Here is a 22,929-nt window from a genome sequence, read left to right on the forward strand (position 1 = left end):
CAAGCTAACATGACAGTCACGATCATGCTGCTGTAAGCTTTTCTTTTTCATTTGTTTTCACTCGCGATCTTTACAACACACATTACATTACATATTTCATGGCACACTCGTTTTATGCGTTTTTGGCGCCACCTATTGTTGTGGGTGTATTATTGACATGTCAAAGTCTAGACCCTGAATATAAGACGAACGCGTTTTTTCAGATGTATTTCCAAGGAAAAATCATCGTCTTATATTCGGGTCAATACGGTATATCAGTATTTGTTCATATTAAGGAAAATCTAACTTTTTTTTTTCTTTTCTGTTTCAGGGTTATTATAGTTGTTTTTGTTGGTTATTATAATAAAACTGTAACTAAAATTAAAACAATAAATTATTTACATGAAATCAAATTAACGGTAACTGAAATAAAATAAAATAATGTGTGTGTGTGTGTGTGTGTACAATAAAACAAAGTAAAACAATTACTAAATTAAATTCAAATAAAAAAATATTTAAAAATTATTAATTTTATTTTAAAAAACTATAATAGTATCTCAGTGATAGTAAAATATCAGAAGCTTTGAAAGAAGTCTCTTCTGCTTATCAAGGTTGCATTTATTTGATCAAAAATACTGTAAAAATAGTGAAATATTATTACAATTTAAAATAGCTGTTTTCTATGTGAATATGTATTAAAATGTAATTTATTTCTGTGATCAAAGCTGAATTTTCAGCATCATTACTCCAGTCTTCAGTGTCATATGATCTTCAGAAATCATTCTAATATGCTGATTTGCTGCTCAAGAAACTGTGGAAACTGTGATGCATTTTATTTTTCAGGATTCTTTGATGAACAGAATGTTCAAAAGAACAGCGTTCATTTGAAATATAAATATTTTGTAACATTATAAATGTCTTTACTGGCACTTTTCATCAATTTAATGCATGCCTGATGAGTATTAATCTTAAGTATTAATCTTACTGACCCCAAATGGTAGTTTACATGCAATAGTGTCTTGGCCAAAACAAGGCATCTCATCTATGAAGTCTTGAAATGCTGTCTAGATAGAGAGCTCAATGGGTTTTGACAGAATATATCACATTAGTTTATAGTTGCTCATGAATGCTTGGAGATTCTGACACACAGCCTTCCTGTCACTGGTGGTGGCATTACTGGGGTTTAACGCAGGAGTTTTTGGATTATGTTATGCCACATCCTGAGTGTTTGGATCCTGCCGGGTCGATGACTGTCATACAGAAGATCCGCTCATCTGCCGTGAGAACATACAGGCGTATTGTCGCGCTGCTGGAGTCACAGAGGGAGGTTTGACCGTCTGCTTAATTAACAGAGCAGCCCTCGTGATCAGGTCTAGTGATAAACCAGCAGCTAACATCTTCATAAACCTAAATGAGGAGCAGAATACGGTTTGAACCCATTAGAAACATTACAAGCAGGGTTCAAAATTAACCACTGAAAAAGCCATTTTACAAAAAAAAAAAACTAATTTTAATTAATTAAGAATAATAATAATAATTCATCTCAAGGACAAAAATATATATTTTTGATTAATAATAATAATAAGGAAAATTGCAAAATACAGTTTCATGGTGAGTAATAAATATTACACATAATTTAATGTTTTTTTTTTTTAATTCAAAGTTTATTTGTATAGCGCTTTTCACGATACAAATCATTGCAAGCTTTACAGAAAATTTACATTTCTATTTTAAAGTTTCTACAATATATTTAGCAGTAGCTTATCAGTTGTGACTATGTCAAGTTGATGTACATATGTCAGAAATGTACAGTAAAATGTATGCAGTTAGTTAATGACATGAAATCAAACAGACGGTGAACACCATTAACTGCAATCGCAATATGTTGCGATTTAAACTTATAGCAAAATTTGGTAGTTTTGTATGTTGTTTGAGGGTTGGCATCATCTGAGGTCTTCCGAGGGGTTGGCATCATCTCTTCTCAGGTGTTCGGTCATCTCAGATCTTCATTAGGGCTGGATCCAGACTGAAGCTTAATTCCTAGTTGCCTCGGGATGCCAATCCCTTGGCAGAAACAGAGAAGCAAATAGAGAAAAATTGCGGAGCTGCTGTTCCAACTAAGCAAAAGAATCATAATGTGCATTTGATCAGGTGTAGCTGAAGTACAAGGTTATGAGATGCATTATGTGAATGCTTGGCTAAAGAGATGTGTCTTTTAATCTAGTTTTAATCAGAGAGAGTGTGTCTGAACCCTGAACGTTATCAGGAAGGCTATTCCAGAGTTTGGGAAACAAATGTGAAAAAGCTCTACCTCTTTTAGTGGTCTTTGCCATCCTAGGAACTATGGAAAAAATATTCTTTGTCATGTTGGTTTTACTATTTTGCAAGTTGTTTGAGCATTACAGCCAAACTAATTTCCCTATTATAAAGACAAAGCCTTTCAAGGTAACGAAAAAAAAGAAAAGAATGGCAGATATTTAGGCCAAAGTGGGCGACGATAAAAAAGCTTTGTCATTATTTTATCTTTCTTATTAAAACTAAGAACAAAGATACACATTACAAATAGCCTACACATAATATACAGATAAAACAAACCGTGCTTTTTTTTTCAGGTACAATAGGTGTATTTAGCAGGAGCATTCAAGAAATTGAATGAACAAATATAAAAATAAAAAACTATATAGACTGATTCCTAAAGCAACTGTGTTAACGTTTTTCAGTCAAGAGTAGTGAGTGATTTTTCTCTTTGTGTTTTTTGTTGTTTTATTAATGTTAAAGGAATAGTTATAGGTAGAAGGTAAAAATTCTGTCATCTGTCTGTCAATTCTGTCATAGTGTTTTATTTTTATACCATCATTTACTCAAAAGTTGTTTTAAACCTGAGTGAGTTTCTTTCTTCTGCTGAACATAAATGCTATTTTGAAGAACATGGAAAACCAAACAGTTGCTGATCCACAGTGACTTCCATATGTAACCCTGGACCACAAAACCAGTCTTAAGTCTCTGGGGTATATTTGTAGAAATAGCCAAAAATACATTGTGTGGGTCAAAATTATCCATTTTTCTTTTATGCCAAAAATCATTAGGATATTAGGTAACACTTTACAATAAGGTTCATTAGTTAACTACATTAGTTAACATTAATATTAACAAAGATTAATAAACGCTGTATAAGTGCAGTTTATTATTAGTTAATTTCAACATTTACTAATACATTATTAAAATCTTGTTAACATTAGTTAATGCACTGTGAGCTAACATGAACTAACAATGAACATCTGTATTTTTATTAACTAATGTTAGCGAAGATTAGTAAATACAGTAACAAATGTATTGCTCATGGTTAGTTCATGTTAGTTAATACATTAACTAATGTTTAACTAATGAACCTTATTGTAAAGTGTTACTGGATATTAAGTAAAGATCATGTTCCATGAAGATATTTTCTAAATTTCGTACCGTAAATGTATAAAAACTAAATTTTTGATTAGTAATATGCATTGCTAAGAACTTCATTTGGACAACTTTAAAGGTGATTTTCTCAATATTTTGATTTTTTTTCAATGTTAGAAAAACAGCATTCTTCCATCTTAGAAACACTGTCAAGCTACAGAACATGTTACCTGTTTCTGATGCAGAAAATGATGCATTCATGACCTCAAGACTGGACAAATGTAGTGCACTGCTAGCTGGTTGTCCTGCATCTTCAATAAACAAGCTACAGGTAGTTCAAAATGCAGCGGCTAGAGTCCTTACCAGGTCAAGAAAATATAACCATATCTTCCCAATTTTACATTCTCTGCACTGGCTACCTATTAAGTTATCAGTTCCAAAATATTACTTCTCACTTATAAGGCCCTTAATGGTTTAGCTCCTGCATACCTAACTAGTCTTCTACCACGCTACAATCCAACCTGCTCCTAAGGTCACAAAATTCTGGACTCTTGGTAGTTCCTAGTAGGGGTGTGCGATATGACGATTTTTGATCGTGGATCTGCTTTTGAAGTAATATCGTAGTATCGTGCTACAGCGCACATTCTATCAGTTACAGTTCTGGCACCTTCCGTCTCTATATACTGTCCAACACGACATACAGCGGTAGAGTTACTCTGACAGGACACTGCACTTATTCGCGATCGCAAAAGTACATTATTTGAATACAAGCCTCGCCGGTTAAATGTTTCATTTGCAGGTGCACTAAAACCCTTTCAAACAGCGCCTGATTACTGAACAAAGTTATCTTTTGAGCATATACTGTCAAAACACACAAGGTTTACATATAGACTCAGTTGGTTATGTCTAAAATGAAAGTAAACCGTTGAGAGAAAAATGGATTCGTGCCTTTATATTAGATGCGTGCAGGTCTTAAAAGGGACAGAACTAAACATGCTGTCGACTGTCATTAAAGGGATAGTTCACCCTAAAATTTAGTTTCTGTCATTATTTACTCATTCACATGTTGTCCCAAACCTGTATTAATTTCTTTCTTGTGCTGAACACAAAAGATGATATTTTGAAAAATGTGGGTAACCAAACACTTGCTGGTCCACATTGAATTTGACAGTAAGAAAAAAAATCATGTGTGACCCTGGACCACAAAACCAATCTTAATATATATATTTTTTTTGCAGGAAGGAGCACAATTGAGCAGACAAAACTTTTTTTCTAAAATTTTAGACATAAACGGAAGATTTGAAATGGGTCTGTAATTTGCCAGTTCATTAGGATCTAGGGTTACACTTTATTTTGATAGTCCACTTTAGACATTCTACTAACTATAAGTAACTTTGTAGCTACATGTCAACTTATTCTCATTAATTTGCAACTACGTGTCTACTAACTCTCAACTGATGTTGTATGTTGTGGACCCATCAAAATAAAGTGTTAGAAGATATTAAGCAGACTGTCTACTAATACTCTAATGACTGCTAGTTGACATGTAGTTGCCAAGTTACTTACTGTTAGTAGGATGTCTAAAGTGGACTAGCGAAATAGTATTATTAATAGTTAATAATAACCGCCAGCTTGGTTTTGGGACGTGACCTAGAGATAACGGCGAGTTAATAATATTGAGAAGAGAATCTTCTGCTACAGGTAACAACTCTTTCAGTAATTTAGTGGGTACAGGATCTAATAGGCATGTTGTTGGTTTAGATGCAGTGATAAGTTTATAATAAGTTTGTAAATCACTGCATGAAATGAATGAAACTGAATTAGATGCTTTAGATTCTACATTTGTTATTGTATTTCTGATGCTATCTATTTTATCAGTGAAGAAATTCATAAAGTCATTACTACTAAGCTGTGAGGGAATATTTAGTTCGGGTGATGTCTGTTTATTTGTTAATCTAGCCACTGTGCTAAATAAAAACCTTGAATTGTTTTGGTTATTTGTGATGAGTTTGCGGATATGCCCGGTCCTGGCATTTTTTTTTAGAGCCTGTCTATAGTTCGTGTGTATTTATGGGTACACAGAGCAGTTGAGATAAATCAGGCAGGTTATTTGTGAATCTATCTTTAGTGGTTGGAACAATAGTTCTGCCCGGACGATAACGCGGAGCCATATAGTTAATATCAGTAATACGCAGCATACACGATACAAGGTAGTGGTCAGTAACATCATCACTTTGAGGTACTATATCTATATCATTAAGATCAATTCCATGCGATATAATTAAATCTAGCGTATGATTAAAATGATCTGGTTATGTTTTGCTTGACTCCAAAAGAGTTTAATAAGTCTGTAAACGCAAGTCCTAATGTATCATTTGTATTATCAACGTGAATGTTAAAGTCTCCGACAATTAGTGCTTTATCAACATTAACCAATGTTGATAAACCAATGATTATCATTGCTTGTAACATTTGTCTGTTTGGCCTAACAGAAGTGCTTTCTCTAATATTGCCCTTTTTTATTATCTATCGACAGCTTTTGCTGTAGTTATCAATTGGCTTTCATTTACTTTAAAATGCATGAATTTGATAAAAGTTGATTTTGGTAAGTTTTTAAGAGAATTAGAGAATAGTGATCTAAAAATACACATCTTAAAAGCCTTACTTTGACTTATTTCCGAGTGACGTACATCGAGACTCGAGACTTTTTTTTTTATAACATGAATTGATAAATTACTCACAGTACGACCAGGAAGATGAATTAAGTTAAATGAGGTCTATTTTGATGCCTTTAAAGCAACAAAACAGCTTAACAAGCTGGATGAATTTCATCTCATGTCCTTTCCTTTTCTTTTCTTTGTCTTCCTCCATATAATGCAGGCAGCGGGATTGGATCCCATGTCTTTTTACTCACTTATTCCCAAAATAGCTGAATATCCATCTCTTTTCACCATCTCTAACTTTCACACATTTCCTGGCTCGTACCTGCCTGATTCTTCATCAGCGCTCGCAGACTCATCCCCAGCCTCAGACAGCCTTATTGCTTGCACATCTCTTGTGCATTTCTTCGTTTTTAAGTGTGTTATTGCCCACGTGAGCCTGATAACTGCTTTTATGAAATGACACGTTCTTTGTATTGTTCTGACACGTCGCTTCGAATGCAACAGTATTTGATTTGCCTCCTAAAAACTTGAGCGTCGGTACGAAGAGTTTCATATGTGCAGCATATAGATGCACATATATTGTCTCAGCAGGTGCATAAATATTTTTGGGTGCATTTCTTCATAATATTAAATGTAATATTTTGGCTTGAACTTCTCGCCACCTGGGGGCGTCACTATGGCAATTACAGAGCATCTGGAGATGAGGCTTGCTAACAGGTCTCACATTCTCCACACACACACACACACACACACACACTCACACTTCAGCACATTTTAATACGTTACGTCCCTCCCAAGTGTGGCAATGCAGAATAGACGGTTTGCAATTCAAATGAAAAATGCTATTTTCAACACTGAGCTGTGTTTTATATTCGCCCTCAAACCATTTCAGCAGAGAAAAACCAATTACATGAGCTGCTGAAAAATAATGCAAAGCCTAATAAAAAATGCAAATTCATTTGGCAGGTTTGCCGCCTAAGTGGAGCTTTTTCCTGTAAAAAGATTTCTGTTTGCTCCTGTACACCGTTTCAGTCACTGGACTGTTTGTTGTTGCAATTGCTCTGAGTCAAATCTAGCATTTACAGACATCAAATGCACGCTTGCAACATGAAGGCTGTTAGAGCCAAACTGTAATGCTGCATTCACAATATGTTGGAATTAACATAATTATAACATAATTATGCATTTGCATTCATGCATTTAGCAAATATTTTTATTCAAAGTGAATTTCAAGCTATATTTTTTCATTAAATTCATGCATACCTGTGATCTCAGCATTGCTTCTACTCTCCGTAATGCCATATATGATATGATGAATCTATATTGATACTAAAATACTAGTTCTCATGCATGCAATGTCTTCTTATGCTTATTAAGATTGTTCAATTGTTAGATTATCTGCATCCTAATGTCAACCGTCTATTGAAATCTGGTGTTATGAAGACAAACTTTAACAAATTTTGATGTCTTTAACACTAACAGATAACAAAGAAGCCACAAATATTTCATGGTTACTTTTAATGTTTTAAATAACCTTTAAGTTCCATGCATGCAGTGTCTTTTTGTGCTCATTAAAGATGTGTTGTTAAATTAGCAACATCCTGATGTCAAACGTCTATTCCAATCAGTTTTAAGCTAGAAGTAGTTTAGCAATCCATAATGCACTGCAATGATGAAAATATTCTATGAAAGAGAATATAAATATGATTATATTTCATTCAATATTGAAAAAGTCATTTCTAGTTGTTTAATCTAATTATATTTATTTGACAGTATTTTCTATGGAATCCCATTTCTGCCCCTGAATAAAAAATAAAACAAGGTAATTGCTAGTTTATATCTCACAATTCTGACTTTTTTCAGAATTGAACAATTCTGAGAAATAAAGTAACATTTGTGAGATATAAGCATGCAATTCTGACTTTATAACATGCAATTTATATATACGGTTCTGAGAAAAGAAGTCAGAATTGCAAAATGAACTCGCAATTGTGAGGAAAAAAAAATTGGGATTTGTTTTATTTTTTTATTCACTAGCAGAATGGGCTTCCATGATAAAGAGATATCAACGTGGACAACGTGGTTCATATTTCTGTTCTGCAAGTTTATAGTGCATGTTTAATTGGACATGGTTTTCAGAGAAGTTGTAATACAAAAAAAAATATATATATATTTGCAATTATTAATGTAATCAATCTGCTGTATGGTGAAATCAGTTAAGTAGTTATTTTTTGCCCTATTCACCTGTGGTCTCTTGCCTTAATCAAATTACAAATGAACTATTTTACTCAATATTCATGTCCAAATTGGAGTCAATAGTAATCCGAGTCTCCCTTGAACTCTGAGAGTTTTCCGTGTTGTTTATTGTGAGGAAGTTCACTTGTTTTTGAAGCAGAGGTTTGGTCTCTGTCCTGCTGTCCTGAAAAGCCCTTCAGCCTCTGTAGAGGAATCTTCTGGGATTGTTTGAAAGCCTGTTTCCCCAAAGCACTGTTTTCTTCCTCAAACGAAGCAACATGGGTGCAGTTTTCTCGCAGGAAACCTCCAAACACTTGAGCTGCATTACACAGACCTGCTGCCGCAATCCTCTCAGCCTTTCTCTCAGGATACGCTTTTTATCGCTGTTTCAAGGTGAGGTGTGAATTGTTGCGATGTTGGTTTCATGCGGTCAGATATTTGTTATGAATGAGGCGTTTAACTGGCCTTCTGTGCTGATGTGAGCGAGAAAGAGAGAAACAGGCTGTCTTATGAGGGAAAAATGCACCATGGGAAGCGTTAGAGAATTTGAAGGCTGCGAAAGTGTGAACTACAACTGTCCAGAAAGACAAAGAACAGAGCAGACAAGTGTGAGAATCTCACAGCGCCTGTCAAGAACGGGTCCGAGTCATATTCACCCCAAAATCAAAGAAGTGAGAGACTTTTTTTTTGCATAAAGAATGTGAATTGTAGCCTACAGGGATTACAGTTCTTTCCAAAGTTGCTCGCTGTTACAAGATTAAAAAATGCAGGCACTGAAGAGTTATGTAGATGGTTGATTATCTGCATAAAAAACTGTCAAGCATTGCAAAATATATCAGTTATATTTCATAGATTAAAAACAGCTTTGAAATATACAAGTTGGCAATAGAAAAACTGTTCTAAAACATTGTCTTCCCATAAAAGACTATTAGTCTTGAATATTTAAATAAAGCAATGGTTAAAGGCATATGACGTAGCCTGAAAAATGTTTTCAGTCACTTTTTTTTTTTTTTTTTTTTTTTGTGGCTTTTATTACTTGCATTTATGGATCATTGTGACATTATTTTACACATTTTTTTTAAATACATTTTCATGAATTTTAATTTAATTTATTGAAACATTTAATGATAGTATGTGTATATATCATTTAATTTCTGGTGGATTTAATTTCTAGTATATAATCAACATAGTTTTGCACCAAATTAGGTTTCTTTTTTGTTCAATAATTTGTAATTAATTTTACTATTTAATCATTTTCTTTCTTTTGTTTGTAGTTGAAATGTAACCTCGTAGGCTTATTTTTTGTGCAAATTAGATTTTTATTATTATTTAATAATGTTCTTTTTTTTGTTTTAGTTGAAATGTGACCTCAAAATGGCCTGTTTTCAATATCAGTTTAGCTTCAAAATGGCTTCATTTTTGTGCTGAACAATATCTTCTTATTATTTAAAAAATATATATTTTGTTTTTAATTGAAATTTGACCTCAACATATGAACAGAAATGTTACGAAAAAGAGAAAAGCATGAGAGCCGCTCTGTTAGTGTGACTGACAGAAAGAGTGCATGAGTAAACAGGGAGCAGAGAGGCGAAAGGGCTTTAGAAAGAAAACGCGAGCGAGAGCGAGTACATGTGAGGATTGATTTCACAGAGGCCTGACCTGCGAGAGGATATCCCATCATCCCTTCTGATCAGGATTAGTTCACTGCATCGCTGCAGACAGGCCAAACTCCAGCAGCCGGATAATCTACCGCCGGATCCTTCAGCTGCTTCTCACACGGCTGGAGTAACGAACCCCAGCAGCCTCGCCGCAGGGCGTCTAACACACATGTGTCATGCTCTCAAAACTGTGTTTTGTTTACAGCTTGTGTTAGAGTGAACACACTACTAACACTCCACCGCAGTAAACACACCGGTCGAGTTAGGAATCGAGAAGTGCTCAATGACTGATCAGCATCTGCTTTCCTTTGAATTTCATCACACTCTTTATTTTAAAAAAATAAATCAACTCTGAGGAATGAAGTTCAGAACCCAGATTCAGAATCATTGTTCATTTCAAATTAGTGTTTTTTTTATTATTTTTTGTTTTTAAAGATTGGAGTAACATGTTCACCTAATCTCACTGTGACTGTGGCTTGCCACCTTTAAACTTCAAATTTGCTGAAACATTTAGATAATCTAAAAAAAAACTTTTTTTAGCGAGCAACTTAGAGTCCATTTACTTTTATGGAATCAATTCCAGCCTTTGGAATCGATTCTTGATTAGCAATGCCTCAGAATCGACTGTTTTTGATGGAATTGAATAAACCTTTGGAATCACTTCTCAATTCCAAATGCCATGGAATCGATTCTTTTTGAAGTTGATTCTCAACCCAAAGAAGAACTGTTTTTGGTTCTCAAAACAACTTTTCTGTGGTCAGTTCTTAAAAGAACCATTTTATTTCTTGGTGTGAAGAACGTTTCCCTTTGATGGAGTCATTTCCAGCCCTTGGAATCGATTCATTTTGGAATCAGTTCCCAACCCTAAAAAGAGCCATTTTGGTACCCCAAAGAATATTTTAGGTCAACAATTTGTTCTTGGTGTAAAGAACATTTAAATAATCTAAAAAAAAAAAAAACATTTTCCAAAATTAAATGTCTCATCACTATTAGCATGTGATTCAAAGGAGTTGATTCACTTTGCTGGGATTGATTCCCAACCCTAAGAAGAACTGTTTATGGTTCCAAAAAGAACCTTCAGTGATCGGTTCTTAAAATACCTATTTTTTTTCCTGTGTGTGAAAAATATTTAAATAATCTAAAAAAAAAATCCTTTTTCAAGAGTCGATTCACTTTGATGGAATTGATTCCAACCTTTGGAATCGATTCTTGATTCCTAATGCCTCAAAATTTATTATTTTTGGAATTGATTCAAAGCCCTACAAAGAAACATTTTTGGTTATTAAGAGAACCTTTTAGTGATCAATTCTTAAAAGACTAATTTTTTTCTTGGTGTAAAGAACATTTGGAGCTTTTCCTCCACAGACGTCTCATCACTATTAGCGAGTGACTCAGAGGAGTCAGTTTCCTTGATGGAATCAATTCCGGCCTGTGCAGTTGATTCTTGATTCCCAATGCCTTGGAACTGATGCTTTTTGGAATTGATTCCCTGCCCCAAAGAACCTTTCAGTGCACAGTTCTTAAAATAATATTTTTTCTCAGTGTGAAGAAAATTTCATCATCTAAAAAACCTTTCTTGATCAGAGGCGGACAGTAGTGAAGTATTTTTACTCTGCTTTAAAAGTACTTTTCAAGTGTCTGTATTTTATCAGAGTGTTTTTCTTTAGAAAACCGTACTTCACAACATTCCAAAGCATAATATTGTACTTTTTACTGCACTACGTTTCATATTAAATATCATTTAATACTTAATTACATTAGAAATCTATTACTTTTACTCAAGTAAAAGTAACTCAAAGATTTACTTGAGTAAAAGAAACAAACAACACATTTTATTTATGAAATGAATTTATGAATTGTATTTATTTTATCATAAAAAGCACAATATTATGCTTTGGAATGCTGTGAAGTAAAGTTTTCCAAAGAAAAACACTTTGATAGACTACAGATACTTTTTAAATTTACTTGAGTAAAGTAAAAATGCTTCACTACTGTCCGGATCTTGGTTGATTGGTTGGAATCGATTCCCGGCTCAACAAAAGGGCCATTTTTGTTTCCCCAAAGAGTCTTTCAGTGATCATTTCTTAAAAGAACCTCTTTTTCTTACTGTGAAGAACATTTTAATTGTCTAAAGAGTTATTTTTCACTATAAGGAATCTTTTGTGCAGTGGAAAGATTCATGGGATGTTAAAGGTCTAGTGCCAATAAAGAAAACCTCAAAGAGTGCAAAATCTTCATAATGACTAAAACAATCATGGACTGGATTCCCATCAGACCGTCACGTTTTCCTCACCTGTGTCACGCTCGAGTGTGAGAACTGTGATGTTTCGGCGCGTCTCGCGCCAAAATCTTGTTATCGGCTGTAAAAACAGTTGTGATACTGTGGGAAAAGAGCACTGTAATATCAGGCTTCATTGGATTAATTATTGTTTTATGCTAATCGCTCTCAAATGAGGCTCTGCTAAGCATCACGCTGCCTGCTGTTTCCATCTCGTCTTGAAGAAAGACGGAGACCCGGAATAAGAATGAGACGCAGAAACAGGCGCTTTGGGTAATTAGTGGCTCTTTGTGTCCCGTGGAGAGACCTGGAGCTCAACACATGCGTGTGCATGTGCATTTATCATGACTAAACTTTAGATAGAGACTCGTAGTGTGCGCAGACAGAGGAATATATCATCTGCCAACATACTGCTTCTGTAAATAGATGCAGCTGACAGAAGCAGACTGCGGGAGAGAGGAGAAATCATAGTATTTTAGGACTGTAATGCATGTTTAACACTGAATATCTGGAAATGTAATTGTATTAGAAGTCAAACTGTGTGTACTAATGTTGAATACTAAGCGTAGCTCTATGAATGATGCCTTAAATTGTGTGTATTGTTGAGACTTTTTGATTTGAAATGGAAAAAAACCTGGCAACACAATGCATCTTAATGAAAACTTTCTGCTGATTTGCAAAAAGAATCTAATATTACTTAATTTGTTGATGCTCAGTTCAAAAATATCAATAAAAAATGTCCATCACAGTTTTTTCTCAAAATAAGAATTAAGATCTTTCAGATTACATATAAATTATATATATATTATAATGCACTTGTATGTGTCAAAATGTTTCATTTAATGTATCGTTAAAATGTATCATTTAACTTACATTTTTAAAATGGAGTATTTTTTATTTATTTATTTTTTTAAATACTCCATTTAATGTCAGAGAACATAGCAACCACCTTAATCACTCAGAACACCCTAGCAACCGTGTGGCCAAAAAAAAAAAAATTACAACCGTATCATCTGCAAAGGAGTGGAAACATATGTTCAAATATTCCATTTAATGTCAAAGAATTTTACATCGTTTATAAGTCAGTCAGCTTTTCTGACAAAATCTAATTTTCAGTCAGTGTTTGGATGCAGTAAAAGCAGAAAACATCAGGCTCACGTTTGCATTTTCTTCAGTCTCTGGCCGTAATTCCGGATCAGGCATCTAATAGTGTCATGCATGTGAAAATATTCTGAGAATGGGTCAAATAGTCAGACAGAATCATGTGTTTGTGCAAATTCTGCTGATTAAGGGAGAATTCCAGACTAATTGACCACACAAATGATTCTCAAAAGCAAAAAAGCTACGAAATGCATCATATTTAGTGAGAAAGCGTGACACTGTTTTTGGAATCAGATCAAAATGAGTAAGAAACAAGTATTGGATTTGATTCATTCTTTGCATTAGGTTGCAAATTAGTAAAGGCAGTGGCATTTTTTTGTGTAGAAGATAGCGGAAAGCACATTTGTTTGGTCTGAAATAATGCATCAGTAGACAGCAGTGGTTCTCAGACGTACTCCGAGTCTCTGTTGTCGACTGTCAGAACTAAATTGCCTCCATTATAATCATCTGAGGCGTCTACACTGCGAGCAGTCAGTGGCTGCAGCTGACGGACGGTTTCTATTTCTGAGACTGCACACACTTCTTCTTCAGACACTTCATTTTATCTGTCCAAATGACTGATTGTATTAACAAATATCTTGAGATGTTGTTTTTTGACCGAATATTCAGAAATAACAGTCAGGTTATGATGTTATTTGTTTGTTTGTTTGTAGTAATATATACATTATACATATACATATATAATTATTATGTAATTATATTAATTATCTATTATATAATTATTATGTTATCAGTTGAAATATGACCTCAAAATATGTCCCATGTCTGTTTTCAAATATATGTTTTAAATATATATATTTTATTTATTTATTTTATTTAAATATATATAATTTATGTATTTATTGGCTATTTTACTTTATTTATTTATCTATTTAGGTATTAATTTTATTTATTATATATGAGGGACTGTAATATGACAGTCAGCTTGTCCTTTTTTATTTTGTCTGTTTATCCTTTTTTTAGCTATGCATTTTATTTATTATATAGTTCTGACCATTACATGACAGTAACTAACTATAATGTGATGGTAAGCTTTTATTTTATTTATTTATTTATTTATTGCCATTTTATTTTATTTAAGAATTTTATTTATTATTGTGCATTGCAAAAGTATTCATACTCCATTTTTTTTTTTTTCCTTATGTTAAACTGCTTTAAATTACTTTCCCCCCCCCCCATATCAATCTACACTCCATACACCATAATAGTAAAGCAAAAAACTGGTTTTTAACATCTTTGCAAATTTATTAAAAATAAAAAACGTAAATGATTCCATTGCATAAGTATTCATACCTTTATCTGGGACAGCTGAAGTTTAGCTCATGGGCATTCATATTGCTTGTAGATGTTACTACGCTTTGAATGAAGTTAACCTGTGGCAAATTCAATTGAATGGGTATGATTTGGAAAGGCACACACGTCTTAATAAAATATCTAACAGCTGAAAATGCATAGTAGAGCAAAGACCAAGCCCTGAGGTAAAACAAAACTTGGTTTGCATCAAGCCACACATCTGGGGAAGAGTTCAGAAAAAAATTCTGCTTTGTAGCATGTAGTCTCTGTTACCCTTAATGGAAGAAGTTTGAAACAACCAGGACTCTTCCTAGAGCTGGACTCCTGGCCAAACTGAGCAACTGATGGAGAAGGGCTTTGGTTAGAGTGATGACCAAGAACCTGATGGTCACTCTAGTTAAGCTCCATGATCATATGTGGAGATGAGAGAAACCTACAGAAGGACAAACATCACTGCATCACCCCACCGATCTGGGCTTTATGACTGTGTCAAGACTCAATCCTGTCCTCGGTGAAGACACATGAAAACACACTTGAAATTTGCAGAAAAGCACCTAAAGGACCCTCAGACTGTGAGAAACAAGATTCTCTGGTCTGATGAACCTCAATTCTAAGCATCATGTTTGAAGGAAACCAGGCATTGCTCATCACCTGCAGAGTAGCATCCCAAAAGTAAAGTGTGCTGGTATCAGTCTCATGCTGTGGAGCTGTTTTTCAGTGGCAGGGACTGAGGGACTCATCAGAGTAGAAGAAAAGCTCAATGCACCAAAATATAGAGATAGCCGTAATGAAAACCCAGTCCAGAGCATTCAGATCCTCAGACTGGACATAAGGTCCACCTTTCAACAGGACAATGACCCTAAACACACAGCAAGAGTGGCTTATAGACAACTATGTGAATGTCCTTGAGTGGCCCGGCCACAGCCTGAGCTTGAACCCAATCAAATATTTCTGGAGAAACCTGAAAATGTGCGTCTGCTCCCATCCAACCTGACAGAGCTTGAGAGGTGAAGAGGTGAGGAGAAGAATGGCAGATAATTGCCAAATGATGATGAACAAAGATTGTCGCATCAAACAAAAAAGACTTGAGGCTGTAAAGGTGCTTCAGCTAAATATTTAGTTAAGGGTATGAATACTTAAGCAATGTACTTATTTCAGTTTTTTTATTTTTAATACATTTACAAAGTTGGGACAAGTTTAACATAAGGCAGCAACATAACAAAACATGAAAAAAATTAAGGGGTATGGATACTTTCACAAGGCACTTTATATTACAGTCAGCTTTTTTTTTTTTTTTTTTTTCCTTTTTTTTTAGCTATGCATTTTATTTATTATATACTTCTGACTATTATATGACAGCCAGCTTGTGATGTTTTTTTTCTTTGTTTTTTTTTCTTTCTTAGACCTGCTCAGTAAAGTCACAATTTGTTTCTAACCATAGTTCAGTATACATAGTTATGCATAGTAATATTAGGCATACAATAGTCCATACAAAAGTCAGTCTCATACTTGTATAATGTACATTTACATTTATGCATTTGGCAGACGCTTTTATCCAAAGAAACTTGCATTGCATTAAGCTTTTATCAACTCCCTGGAAATGCATTTACATTGAAAGTGAAGGTTAATCACCAGTGTGGACTTGAAAGAAATGTTATTGCAAAGAAACGCTGGTTTGCTCTTTGCATAGGTCACTTGCTTTAGTATTTGTTATCTAATGCAATGATATTCAGACATTTTTAAGTGTAGTTAAGGAACTACATGCTTCTGTACTGCCCAGAAACTACTTGCGTGCTCCAGCGCTTGCGAACACTGGTTTCAGAGGTTTTGTTGCATACAGCGCTGCTGTGAGCCGGATTGGTTTGGACAGCAGTCTTGGCCGCGCGTCTTGCTGTTAGCATCAGGCCTGGCAGCTCTTCTACTGTCTGAGTGCTGACAGGCAGACAGAAACGCCACATCAGTTCATCTGAAGCTCCTTCACTGCACTCTGCTCCTCATCCCTCCGTCCGTCCCAGCGCACAGATTACAGCAGTGTCACTTTCTGAGCTCACAGGAAGAAGATGTGAATAAGAGAGAGAGAGAAATGGGAAGCAGTTTGTGGCAGTGGAAGAGGGAAAATAAAGTTTTCACTGTCATAGAGCTGAGCTGCATTTATAAAGCCCTAAAGCTAAGAAACCTATAAAAACTCTTTTATTTTTCCCAAAGTTCCATTTCTTTTTTTTTTTCTTTTTTCAAAAATCCATGTTTTCTGTTTTCATTTTATCTGGACTCTGTTTATTTTTCTGATAAACTTTAACAATTTATTTCATATTTCAACAATAATAGGGCCTTTTTCTAAATTTCATTTTATTTTTGCCCTATTTTGATGTTTTCTGCTGAATTTTTCCTAATTCCATTTTTTTAATGGTTTAATTACATCTTAATAATCAAAAGGGATGTTTAATCAATTGATTTCATAAAACTTTAACTATTTAATAATTTATTACAATTTTAACAAAAAAACAAATAATTATGTTTAATTAAATGTTATTACTCAAAAGGGATGATGTCTGATCAATTGTTATTCATAAAACTTTATTTAAAAAATAAACTTATGCAATTTTTAACAACATTAGGGCTCTATGAAATGTTTTTTTTTTCTGAATTCCATGTTTTCTGTTTTAATTTCCTTTTTTTTTTTCACTTACTTACTTTTAATAAACAAAACAATTAATAATGAAAAAGGATGTTTAATCAATTGAATTTATAAAAACAAACATTTAATAATTTATTAAAGATTTAACAATAATAATTTTATTTTCCAAATTCCATTTTATTTTTTCTGTTTACTTTTTTTTTTTTTTTTTTTTTCTGGTTTACATTTTTTTTAATGGTTTAATTAATTAATTTACATTTTTCATTAATAAGGATGTCCAATCAATTTAATTCATAAAACCTTATAGCTATTTAATAATTTATTTTAACAAAATAATTTTAACAATAATATGGCCCTTTTGAATTTTTTTTTCTTTTTTTTTCCATAAATTCTGTGTCCGTTTTATTTTTTCTGGATTCTGTGTTTTATGATTGAATACACGTCTTATCAAACAGGGTATGAATCAAATGAATGCATAAAACTGTAACAATTTAATGAATCGTTTAATATGTAATCAAATGAAATTGGAACAATTCCTTTTCTTTTCTTTTTTTTTTGGCCAAAGTGCTGAACAATATGTTTAGTTTAAATTAAAAGTTGATTAAAAAAAAAAAAAAAGTTGTGATACTGCAAAAAAAAGTACTATCCAAGAAAAATCATCCTAGTTTGTAATTATCAAGGGTTTTCTTGCAGGTCACAGTCTTGAGAGGAAACCAGCGTGACCAGCCAAGAAGTGGCTAATCATAGTAAATGTAATGATTAATATGTGATGAATATCTACTTGACTGGAGCGAGTGGAGTTTGGATAAAGTGTTCTGAGAGCTGAAATCAAGTCATGTAATCGTGTCTCATGAAAGCGTGCAGATGGCTGTAATCTGTAATAGAGTTATACGCTTTAATCAGTTTGTAGAGCGGCGGTAAATGCCACCGAAGTGACCTTTAACTGGAGGAATATTGTGACTGGAGGCTCAGCTGTTTGGTCTGAGTAAGAGGCTCTGTTAACTGTGTCTCTGTTTGCTCCGCTCGGGAATTTGATGAAGCGTAAAGGTCAGAAGATGTTTGCGAATTCACACATTTGCATGGGATACTTGAGGATCCTTTGAACTCAATCAGCGAGGATCTTTCCGCTCTCGTTGGCGGCTTTGACCTGGGCTCTTCTTTAAATCTGCTGAAGCGATAAAAGAATCACATTTAGTGAACAGAAACACAGTTGGTATTGTATAGTTAGTGCTTTATCTCCTATATATCACAGCCGTGTAGGTTTTGAATGTGACCTAAGAAAGGACGGCAGTGGATTGAATTCAAGGTACGACTGTGGATTGCTGGGTAACTTTGCGCCAAGTGTTTTTCCTGAGTAGAAATACAATGCATTTTTATAAACATAGCAACATTTTTCATATAATTGAATTGCTTGCTGTGTTCTGAGGGTTTTTAGCAGCCATTATGACTGGAATTCAATAATATTGCATGCAGTGTCTGGCCACACATGAAACCAATTTAACTGGCATGGATTTATGAAATATTTGGAGGAATCGCAGTTATTTATTTTCTCAGTTGGAGCTTTAGATGATTTATGCCAATTTTTGTGGATCAGCAGCCTGGGATGAGATTGAAAAACTAGGTTTTATTGGGAAATGGCGTAAAAACATTGAAAAATGATTTTGACATCAACAACAAACATCATTGTGATTTAGCACAGGATTATTATATTTGACTGAAAAGAAATCAAATATACCCAAAAAAACTTAAATACAAATAATAAAAACTATATATGAATTAGCATTTATTTTTACATTTTCAGTTTTGATTTTAATTGTAGTTTTATTAATTATTTAGTTAATATTTTTATATAGCTTTATTTTTATTTCATTTCTGGATTTAGTACTTAAAATTTATTTATTTCAGTTGATTGCCGAAACATTTCAAATTGTTGTATTTTAAGTTTTTCATCTAATATTTTATTTTATTCAGCTTCATTTCAATTCGATTTAGTTAAATTTGTAGTCATATTATTATGTGCTTTTGTCATACAAATATTTATATAGTTAGAATTTAATTTAATTTTTATTTCAATTAATCAATTAATTTCAACTAATAATTGTAGTACTTAAACTTACTTCAATTAGTTACTAAGGCAACATGTCAAGTTTTCCATGTAACATTTAGCTATAAATTATTTTATTTAAGCTTTATTTCAATTTAGTTAATTTTTTTAGTAAGTTTATGTGCTTTTATGTTTATTAGTTTAAAAAATATATATTTATAATTTATTTTGATTTTACTTTTATTTCAATTAGTCATTTTAGTACTAATTTTAATTACAAGGCAACATTTAAATATTTTTCATTTAATATTTATATTTTAATTTATTTCAGCTTTTTTGAAAATGAGTTTTAATAGGTTTAGTTTCATTATTAGTTATCAATAACAACACTTGGTGGAAATGGGATCAACAACATTTGCATCATCAAAAAGAGAAAAGGGAAAGTTTGGCGACTTATAATATACCCTTTAATCTGAATAGTGAGTCAAGTAAACTGATTATTCCTTCTTTTCTCTTGTGTTTTCCAGATGCGCTGTGGACCGGTGGCTTCGCCTCGTCCTTGAGCTCTTCCAGCTTGTGTTTGTGAAACTCCTTCAACACCGACCTGCCGCCGTTCTTCTCTATCTCTTCTCACGCTCTCCATGGCTAATCTTCTGAGCTATGTTTTGTTCCTGGCGCTCCGGACGTACGCCGCTCCGCCGGAGTACATCCAAGTGTGGCCCGGCAGCTCGACGCCAGCCCCGGGAGATCTGGGCAACGGTACGATCGGCCCTTCTTTAGTTCCTCCTCCAGGAACCAGCAAACACGCGCCACACAGCATCATCATCGGCGTGCGAAAAGGAGGCACCAGAGCATTGCTGGAAATGCTGGATATCCATCCCGATGTAGCAGCGGCGGCCACCGAACTTCACTTCTTCGACTGGGACGAGAACTATGCCAAAGGCTTCGAATGGTACCGGGACCAAATGCCATATTCGTATCCAAATCAGATCACCGTGGAAAAGACGCCGGGGTATTTCACGTCTCCGGTGGCGCCTGCGCGGATCCACGCCATGAACTCTTCCATCAGACTCTTGCTGATTTTGAGAGACCCGACGGAGAGAGTCATATCGGACTATACGCAAGTCTACTTCAACCGCTTGGAGAACCACAAACCCGTACAGGCCATCGAGAACATGCTAGTCAAGAACGGTGCTCTAAACACGCGCTACAAAGCCATCCAGCGCAGTCTTTACGATGTCCACATGAGGAACTGGCTGCAGCACTTTCCTCTGGAGCAGATCCACATTGTGGATGGGGATACGCTGATCCACGATCCGTTACCGGAGCTCCAGCGAGTCGAACGCTTCTTGCATCTGCCGCCGCGGATCGTGGCGTCCAACTTCTATTTTAACCAGACCAAAGGCTTCTACTGCATTCGCAGCGACGGCCATGAGCGATGCCTGCACGAGTCCAAAGGACGGCCGCATCCGCCCGTTAACAGCACTGTGCTGCGACAGCTGCGCTCGTATTTGCGCCAACACAATCGGAACTTCTATCGGCTCATTGGACGTACTTTTAACTGGCAGTAGTGGGAGGGGCTGGAATTAGTCAATCACAGCCCAGCTGGGGGGCTGATTGACAGCTGATTGATAGCTGATGGACTGAACAAACCACTCCCCCTCGGACACGTCTCTTAAATGCCTTCGAGCTGCTTTTAAAGGGATAGTGCACCAAAAAATAGCAAATTCGCTTTTAAGTTACTCACCCTCAGGCTATACGAGATGTATGCAAGTTTGTTTCTTCAGTAGAACAGTGAGAAGATTTTTAGCTGAAAGTGTGATTCTTGGTGATTCATAAAATGCATGTCAATGGCTACCGTTATTTTGAGAGTCAAAAAAGCATATACAGGCAACACAAAATTAATCCCCGTGGCTCCTGATGATATATTGAGGTCTTATGAAGCGAAAAGATTGGTCTGTGCAAGAAACTGAACATTATTTACAACATTAAGTGTAAACCAGAGCCTCAGGCAAATGGGTAAATACTATTCTTTTCCATGAACTGATTCAATTCACTAGTTTATGTAATCACACAATGATGTAACACATACACAATTATGTTATTAAAGCACCCAGTAATGATGTGAAACATGGATGTTTTACATGTCTAAAGCATATAAAGTGAATAAACTAGTCTTCAGCAACTAACCTTTTTACATAAACCATGAGAAAACATAAAAACTTTAATTTGGCTTCTTTATTCAAGTGTTCGGTTCATGCATGTGCATATCAGCGAGACAAACTGTTTCCTCAGTTAAATGGTTCATTCATCATAGGATCAGATACACTGGTATTTTGGCTCATTTCGAGTCGGAGTGACTGTCAGGCGTCTGAAAGTGAGTTATTATTGACTAACTTGTAGATCTGTGCTTCTCGAGCCACAAACTGTTTCAGACGGTTCGGTCCGATTTGGTGAACTGATTCAACTAGTTCACTAAAAAGAATAATTTCAAAAGAACCGGACATCACTTCGGACCGTTTGCCTGAGGCCCTGGATTACAGGTAATAATGTTGTAAATAATGTTCAGTTTCTTGCACAGACTGATTGTTTCGCTTCATAAGACCTCAATATATCATCAGGAGCCACGGGGATTAATTCTGTGTTGCCTGTGTATGCTTTTTTGACTCTCAAAGTGCTGGTAGCCATTGACTTGCATTTTATAATCAAGGAGCATGGTTTCAGCGAAAAATCTTCTGTACTGTTTTACTGAAGAAAAAACTCACCTACATCTTGGCTAGCCTGAAGGTGAATAACTTAACAGCAAATTTTCAATTTTGAGTGAACTATCCTTTTAAGACTTCAGAACGATCATGTTTTCAATCTGAAATTGTAAGGAATACGATATTAAAACTCAACTGTGGGGGAAGATCTTTGCTGTCAAGTGTCTTTGTCGTAACAAGGTTACCCGAGACAAATCCGAGTCTTTTTTTCTCTTTCTCTCTGTTTGTTTGATATTCTTGTACTTGATAATAAATGGTTCTGCTTCCAAAATGGGCCCTGAATATCTTGTCTGTTTTTTTTTTCAGCTCTGGTTTTGAAACATACAATAAAATGTATTTACAAGCTCTAATGTCATATAAACTGTCTGAATCTGAAGTAAGGGATAGAGTACAGAAATCTCAATCAGGACTCGTCTTTTATCATCCTGAAAGGGTTTATTTTGTGACGGTGTCTGTTGAACTGTACATGATCCTTATTAAATGACTATTTGTCAAATGCACATAGCATATTGATTTGAGAAGAAGTTATGATATTAAGGGCTACGTGAAGAAAGAAATTAGACCAAGTAGAGGACTGGGACTGGGGAAACTAACATTCTGCATTAATTTGGGGCCTCATTATGTAAATATATTTATGATTGTAAGTTTTCATCACACTGTAATAATAGTCCATGTAGGAAATTAAATTAATAATGCTGCAGTCTTTGCACACTGCTGTACAGATTATATTTTTAATACAATTTATATAATATTATAGAATTTATTAATATCTTGAATTAGCTTTTATTTTTATATTATCAGTTTTCATTTTAATTTTAGTTTAAATTT

General features: G+C 34.6%; 1 protein-coding gene across 4 annotated transcripts in view; it reads left to right on the plus strand.

Annotated features, from left to right (window-relative positions):
- hs3st1l1 (heparan sulfate (glucosamine) 3-O-sulfotransferase 1-like1) overlaps positions 1 to 21,184 on the plus strand; it is a 93,174-nt gene extending 71,990 nt beyond the window's left edge. For all 4 annotated transcript variants that reach the window (XM_058795979.1, XM_058795980.1, XM_058795978.1 and 1 more), the window contains one exon: positions 19,867 to 21,184. In XM_058795979.1, coding sequence (XP_058651962.1) covers positions 19,981 to 20,910 — 930 coding nt within the window. In that variant the 5' untranslated portion in view covers positions 19,867 to 19,980 and the 3' untranslated portion in view covers positions 20,911 to 21,184. The remainder of the gene's footprint in view (positions 1 to 19,866) is intronic.
- The last annotated feature ends 1,745 nt before the right edge of the window (positions 21,185 to 22,929 follow it).

The sequence above is a fragment of the Onychostoma macrolepis genome, chromosome 13 (assembly GCF_012432095.1).
Source record: "Onychostoma macrolepis isolate SWU-2019 chromosome 13, ASM1243209v1, whole genome shotgun sequence".
Classification (NCBI taxonomy): Eukaryota; Metazoa; Chordata; class Actinopteri; order Cypriniformes; family Cyprinidae; genus Onychostoma; species Onychostoma macrolepis.